General features: G+C 33.2%; 1 protein-coding gene across 5 annotated transcripts in view; it reads left to right on the top strand.

Annotated features, from left to right (window-relative positions):
• LOC138445257 (alpha-amylase 2B) overlaps window positions 1-7541 on the top strand; it is a 75238-nt gene extending 67697 nt beyond the window's left edge. For 4 of the 5 annotated variants that reach the window (XM_069599142.1, XM_069599126.1, XM_069599134.1 and 1 more), the window contains 5 exons: window positions 2635-2757; window positions 2848-2947; window positions 5671-5789; window positions 5896-6021; window positions 7317-7541. In XM_069599142.1, coding sequence (XP_069455243.1) covers window positions 2635-2757; window positions 2848-2947; window positions 5671-5789; window positions 5896-6021; window positions 7317-7506 — 658 coding nt within the window. In that variant the 3' untranslated portion in view covers window positions 7507-7541. The remainder of the gene's footprint in view (window positions 1-2634; window positions 2758-2847; window positions 2948-5670; window positions 5790-5895; window positions 6022-7316) is intronic. The other variant, XM_069599147.1, reaches the window with a different exon arrangement.
• The last annotated feature ends 607 nt before the right edge of the window (window positions 7542-8148 follow it).

Below are 8148 nucleotides of genomic sequence, written 5' to 3' on the forward strand. Positions count from 1 at the left end.
ATTATTTAGAATGTCAATCACAAGGAGGTGCTTTTTGAGATCCAAAGCATAATCTAGAGATTTTAATCTGTGATTTTGATTTAGAGATTTCAGTATGACTCTACTACACGTGACTAATGTTTGCATATAATTTTAAAGCCCAGGTTATTGTTAAAATGATTCCATAATTTATGAATGGCTTCCTACAATGAAACCGTGCTATAGAATTACATATATTAATCAACAAATTGATTTCAAATATTAACATTATAATAATATAATATTGAAGGCTTACTTAAACCCAGTTTCTCATTCTGTATAGTGTGATAGTGGATGTTGGTCCTTCTGAAGCCCATCTAAATTATAATATACTGAAAATTCTAAAATCCTTTTTATAACAAAAATCTTATATGTGCAACATGAATGTAATTTAAGTAATTCCTACATATATACATGCATGGAATATATTCCTAGATAAAATTGAGGTGGCCAAAAAGTTCTTTCAGTTTTTAAATATCAATAAAAGGCACATTTTCATTTTTACCAAGAATTTTATTGAACAACATATTCATCATTTAGTTCCACTATTTTCTGCCATTTGCCAGGCAACTTCATAATTCTATCTATTATACAGTATCCACTTTTCATTCTTTGTTGCACTTTTGTTTTTAAAATGAAATGTTTTCTTTATGTTTAATGAGAGAATTGCATGCAGAAATATAGTCAAGAAGTTTTTTTTCCCCACTTAACTATGTGGAACCCAAATATCAAAGCAATTAACCTAACCACACTGGTGCAAATGATTTTCAATTCTTGATTTGGGTATCTTGAATGTGTTGGCTATACATGTGTGGTATCACATTGATTGTTCTCAAAAGTGTCTCACTTTAATTACTATCAATTTTAACTGGTCTACTAGACCATGGAACATTATCTAGTGTAGAATCTCAAACATGAAACTTTGTAAAACTTCACAAAAATTTGCACTTTTGACACATTCAATCAGTAACAATACCTTCTCCATACCCTGCTCAAATCATTTTTTGCATTTCAGTTCAGTTCAGTCGCTCAGTCTTGTCCGACTCTTTGTGATCCCATGAATCACAGCACGTCAGGCCTCCCTGTCCATCCCCAACTCCCAGAGTTCACTCAGACTCACGTCCATCGAGTCAGTGATGCCATCCAGCCATATCATCCTCTGTCGTCCCCTTCTCCTCCTGCCCCCAATCCTTCCCAGCATCAGAGTCTTTTCCAATGAGTCAACTCTTCACATGAGGTGGTCAAAGTACTGGAGTTTCAGCTTCAGCATCATTCCCTCCAAAGAAATCCCAGGGCTGATCTCCTTGAGAATGGACTGGTTGGATCTCCTTGCAGTCCAAGGGACTCTCAAGAGTCTTCTCCAGCACCACAGTTCAAAAGCATCAATTCTTTGCGCTCAGCTTTCTTCACAGTCCAACTGTCACATCCATACATGACCACTGGAAAAACCATAGCCTTGATTAGATGGACCTTTGTTGGCAAAGTAATGTTTCTGCTTTTGAATATACTATCTAGGTTGGTCATAACTTTTCTTCCAAGGAGTAAGAGTCTTTTAATTTCATGGCTGCAGTCACCATCTGCAGTGATTTTGGAGCCCCCCAAAATAAAGTCTGACACTGTTTCCACTGTTTCCCCATCTATTTCCCATGAAGTGATGGAACCAGATGCCATGATCTTCGTTTTCTGAATGTTGAGCTTTAAGCCAACTTTTTCACTCTTCACTTTCACTTTCATCAAGAGGCTTTTTAGTTCCTCTTCACTTTCTGCCATAAGGGTGGTGTCATCTGCATATCTGAGGTTATTGATATTTCTCCTGGCAATCTTGATTCCAGCTTGTGCTTCTTCCAGCCCAGCATTTCTCATGATGTACTCTGCATATAAGTTAAATAAGCAGGGTGACAATATATTTCAGTTGCATTTAAATGTTTCTTGAAATAGTGGGCTTCCCTGATACTCAGTTGATAAAGAATCCATCTGCAATGCAGGAGACCTGTTTGATTTCTGGATTCGGAAGATCTGCTGGAGAAGGGATAAGCTACCCACTCCAGTATTCTTGGGCTTCCCTTGTGACTCAGCTGGTAAAAAATCTACCTGCAATGCAGGAGACCTGGGTTTGATTCCTGTGTTGGGAAGATCCCCTGGAAAAGGGAATGGCTACCCACTCCAATATTCTGGCCTAGAGAATTCCCTGGACTGTATAGTCCATGGGGTCTCTAAGAGTTGGATATGACTCTAATGAAGCATGGTATGCCAAAAATGCTGCTTTTTCTCTTCCATCATTAATATTAAAATGGCTAACAAAAATTCACAATTTTGATATTTTTTTTAAAATGCATACTGCTATGACAGCTGTCGCAACACAATCTAACTAAGTTGTTTCAATTGGAAGATAATTAAGCACTACTAGAGCCATCTAATGGCAAAAACCAAATGCAACTTTTAGCCAACCCAATATATCTATATATATTATATTTTTTAAAGCCCTGAGGATAATCATTTACTTAGAGAGAGCATTTCATTACAGGGTGCTATAGTGAAAGGAATACACATTTAGGTTACTCTAAAGTCATTGTAAAAGAATACATATATGTGTTTTTAAGATTTTTTTTTTAATAGGAACTGGGGAGAAGGCTGGGGTTTCATGCCTTCTGACAGGGCACTTGTCTTTGTTGATAACCATGACAATCAGCGAGGGCATGGAACTGGGGGAGCATCTATTCTTACATTCTGGGATGCTAGGTAAGAAACAAAGTTCTCCATTTTTAAACCTACATTTTAATGATGTTAAAAATATTTTCTTCTATAATGTTATAATTTTATGCCTTTTAGACTGTACAAAATGGGAGTTGGATTTATGCTCGCTCATCCCTATGGATTTACACGAGTAATGTCAAGCTACCATTGGCCAAGATATTTTGAGAATGGAAAAGTGAGTTTTGGTGCTGTCCAAAATATCTTTTTCTCAAAAAAAAAAAAAAAAAAAGGAGAGTTAATTTTGGTTTAATTTCTCAGGATGCTATTACATTCACTAGTTTATCAAATATTTATTAAGTGTAAATCTGATGCAGTGCTCTTTTAACAATGCAGTGGATATTTAAAAATGAAAAATGAATGATCTCTGTTGACAGAGTATATAGGCTGTTTCAAATTATAACAAATATACACTCTCAGCCAACCCCCCTATAAAAAAATACCACTTAAAAATAAGGATACAGTGAGTAAAATTTATATTAAGGTATTTGGAAATTTAGTGAAAAGTTTTCTTTTCAAACTGGAGATTTCAAATGTAGCATCATACAGCAACTTCATACCTCTAGGGGAAAATTCTCTTCAGATAGATATTTCTCTAATTTCTAGTAGGTTCTTTTCAAGTTGAAAAGTCCACTACTACTTTTAACAGCATCTCTTTCTATTCTTAGATAGCCTTAATATTTAGGTCTTCCTTTATATTGACCCAACTTATAATTTCCACTATAGTCTTTTTTTATTTCTGATGTCAGGAGTCATGGCATATGTTCATTTCCCCTTTTCCATAACATTTGCAAGGCTTTTCCAAGATTTCTGCATGCTAACAACTCTTAGTTTTGTCCATCATTCATCATGCCATATGATTTAATACAGATATTGATAACCTTCCTTGACATAATCTGTCTTTTCCTATGATTATCTTTGAAAGTACCAGTCAAAAATTTGGTCAGTTTAGTAAAGGATACTGTTATATTCTGATTAATATATTTATTGAAAAAAGGAGAATGAAATAAAATAATATGTATTTAGCAATTATCATCTGTAAAGCATTTCTACTTATCTTATTAAATTTTTATAGAAACTAAGTCATATCTTCATTTTATAGAAGAGGAAAGTGAGGCACAGAAGTTATGTGTATTAACTAAGTTTTCCTTGTTAGTAGTAACAGAACCTGTTACTTATTCTAACTAATAGAACCTAAGACTAAGTCTTTTAGTCTTGCTGTTTCTAACAATAAAGTCCTTGTCATTTCAATGACATTATACTCCCAATAGTGATATTGAAAAGTCACTGTAATTCCTTGGAAAGATAATGAGAGGGTTAAAAAAAAAAAATCATTTCCTTGTTTGAAATACAGCACTAGAGAATGAGAAGTTAGGGATAAGAGAAATTCAGTAAAAATACTGACCAAGTTGGATAGTAAATGAAGACATGACAAAGACACAAATAGGACAGATTGGGTTTGGTGTACTAAATGAGTGGCTCAGATGGTAAAAATAAGGATACATGTAATGTTAAAAATGTAAGCTTTTATCAATAAATGGTGCTGGGAAAACTGGATAACTACTTGTAAAAGAATGAAATTAGACCACTTCCTAACACCATACAAAAATAAACTCAAAATGGATTAAAGACATAAATGTAATTCCAGAAACTGTAAAACTCTTGGAGGAAAACATAGGCAGAACACTCTGACATAAATCACAGCGAGATCCTCTTTGACCCACCTCCTAGAGTAATGGAAATAAAAATTAAAAAATGGCTCCTAATCAAACTTAAAAGCTTTTCAACAGCAAAGGAAACTATAAACAAGATGAAAAGACAGCCCTCAGAATGGGAGAAAATAATAGCAAATGAAGCAACTGACAGAGGATTAATCCTAAAATACACAAGCAGCTCATGAAGCTCAATATCAGAAGAACAAATAACTCAATAAAAAAAAGGTGGGGGGGGGGGGACAGAAGACCTAAACAGACATTTCTCTAGAGAACACATACAGATGGCCAGTAAACACATGAAAATATGCTCAACATCACGCATTATTAAAGAAATGCAAATCAAAACTACAATGAGATATCACCTCACATCAGTCAGAATGGCCATCACCAAAAGATCTATAATTGAATGCAGGAGAGGATGTGGAGAAAAGGGAACCTGCTTGCACTGTTGGTAGCAATGTAAATTGATACAGTAACTATGAGAATAATATGGAGATTTCTTTAAAAATTAGGAATAAAATTATCATATGACCCAGCAATCCCAGTACTGGGCATATACCGTGAGAAAATCATATGTACCCCAATGTTCATAGCAGCCCTATTTACAATAGCCAGGAGATGGGAGCAACCTAGATGTCCAGCAACAGATGAATAGATAAAGTTGTGGTATATATACCCCCATAGAATATTGCTCAGACATAAAAAGGAATGAATCTGAGTGAGTTAAACTGAGATGGATGAACCTAAAGCCTGTTATATACAGTGAAGTAAGTCAGAGAAAAATAGATATATTAATGCATATATGTGGAATCTAGAAAAATGATATGTTTGAACCTATTTGCAGGGTAGGAAGAGACTTAGACATAGAGAAGAGACTTGTGGACACAGAAGGGGAAGGAGGCAGGAAAAATTGAGAGTAACATTGAAACATACATCACCATATGTAAAATAGATAGCTAGTGGGAATTTGCTGTATTACTCAGGGAGCTCAACCTACTGCTCTGTGACAATGTCGAAGGGTGGTATTGGAGAGTAGGGCATTCAGGAGGAGGAGGCATGTGTATACTTGTGGCTGATTCACATTTTTATGCAGCAGAAGCCAACACAACATTGTAAAGCAGTTTTCCTCCAATTAAAAAAAATTTGAGATTTTAAAATTGATTTTTTTTTTTTTTTGCCAATTGAGGATGTTAATGATTGGATTGGGCCACCAAATAATAATGGAGTAATTAAAGAAGTTACTATTAATCCAGATACTACTTGTGGCAATGGCTGGGTCTGTGAACATCGATGGCGTCAAATAAGGTAGGAATATTTATTTAGACATATCCTCTAATAATAAACTTTCTTACCATTTTGTTTTAAACTATTGAAGCATTCATCATTATTTCACATGCTTTTTTGTTTGTAGGAACATGGTTATATTCCGTAATATGGTTAATGGACAGCCTTTTACAAACTGGTGGGATAATGGTAGTAACCAAGTAGCTTTTGGAAGAGGAAACAAAGGATTCATTGTTTTCAACAATGATGACTGGTAAGTAAATATCAGTTTAAAATGATGTTTTATGCTAATATTCTTGGTTTATTCTTTTCCTGCTCATTTACTTTTTTCATCTCTGAAAAATTCTTTAGATGGCAGATTAAGAAAACATAATGATCAGAAAAGGCCAGAAGAAAAATGATGATGATGACTCTTATTCTTTTGATCTCTGTTTATAAGTACTTTCTTTTCTAAGTGGAGTTATTTTTTGTGCACTCTTGCATATCTTTGGTAGATATGATGCACATATATATGCCCCTCATATAAAATATACAGCATAGTTAATAAAAACTTTGTGAAATTTCTAGAAGAATGTCTTATAGGAATTTTAAATCAATAATGGAAAAATGTTCCCTCTAGTCTGAAATATCTTTTTCTATAATTTTTTTTCACCCACTCTACTATCTTCTTTTTCACTTTCCTGTCTCTTTGTGACAAATACTTTTTAAGCATATATATAATGAATACATATAATACATATAAAGGTCATTTAATCACCTCAGGAGATTTTTGGGTTTTAGTTCTGAGACATCTCATACTGATTTTCATTTATGATACTTATAATTCTCTACCTCCAGCATACTGTTTCCCTTATATATAGAACTATAGCTCAGAAGACCTCTTTGCAAGCAGTTGCAATGTCTTAATCCAAGGCCAACTTCCACTCTTCTTAGCCCACTCTAGGCCAACATATATTTCACTGACAAAAAAATAAATAAAGTATATACTTATCTTCCCCAAGAATTCATTGCTAGTCCTTTGATGTCCGTCTTTTGTAGATGGGAGAAATAAGTTTATGAGACATCTTTATGTTTTGAAACTGTATACTTCTTCATAGAAATGTGAGATTATTTTTATCTGCAACCTCAATTTATTTTAACTTCTTGAAAAAATTTTTGAAGAAATCATCAAATTTAAATTTTTGGAAGTAATAAGTATCTTAAGTTCAGGCAAAGGCAAATTAAAAATATTTGTGTTTACCAAAGGTAGTGATTTTCTCTAAGGGACACAAGTCACTCAAATCTTCATTGATATTCTTCAACCTTATTTTTTTTTCTGTAAAATTTATTATTGACTAGGAAACTCTGAAGTCCTCTATAAGAATTTTGTTGGCTCTGATAAAACTAGTTACATCCACTGAAGAAATAAACACTTTGTATTTGAATTGTATTTTAATTGAGATCTTGACAGCTTAGAGTTCTATAGCACACAGTTAAACTATTTTAGAGTCTCTAATCTTGATGTTACTTGTGGAGAATTCAAGTTAAATCTTAAATTTCATTTTACAGGGCATTATCTGCAACTTTGCAAACTGGTCTTCCTGCTGGTACATATTGTGATGTTATTTCTGGAGATAAAATTGGTGACAATTGTACAGGAATTGAAATCAATGTTTCTTGTGATGGTAATGCTTATTTTTCAATTAGTAACTCTGCTGAGGATCCATTTATTGCAATTCATACCGAATCTAAATTATAAAATTTAAATTAAATATATATATATATATATACACACACACACAGAAATAAAGTTTCTTTTATTATATATGTAATATATAACTTTTCATGATTCATTAATTTTGGTAAAAGCTATAATAAATAATCAACTTGAACAACTCAGAAAAGCATAAAAAGTGATAATTATAAGTACAATCAACATTTTGTTTCATTTTAGAAGATTCTCATTATTTGTCAAAAGAATTTCTAAGAACTCAGAAAGGCATGTTGAAAAATATGTTTGTTTCCATTAACGCCATTTGCCCAGCTATGTATCTTTAATCCACATCTGTATTTCTTACATAAAATGTTTCTAACAGCAGCACAGCATAGCTGACTTAATGATGATTCCCATACAGTCATACAGGTATAACACTTGGGTATTTTTCACAATATAAAGACCCTTTAATGGTTAAGAAAATAAAAAATAAAATAAACAATTTATGTGGTCTATAATTCTTAATTCTCTTGAGCTCATAGATATCTTCTCCTACTTTATATTCTTTCTTCTTTTTCTTTCCCTTTCATGTTAATAGCTTTAACATGATAATGTTGTATGGCTTTTGTTCCATCTCTTAATCCCTAATATAGATGTATGTTTAGATAGGGCTTTCATGGCACTCTA

The sequence above is a fragment of the Ovis canadensis genome, chromosome 1 (assembly GCF_042477335.2).
Source record: "Ovis canadensis isolate MfBH-ARS-UI-01 breed Bighorn chromosome 1, ARS-UI_OviCan_v2, whole genome shotgun sequence".
In the NCBI taxonomy this organism is placed as follows: Eukaryota; Metazoa; Chordata; class Mammalia; order Artiodactyla; family Bovidae; genus Ovis; species Ovis canadensis.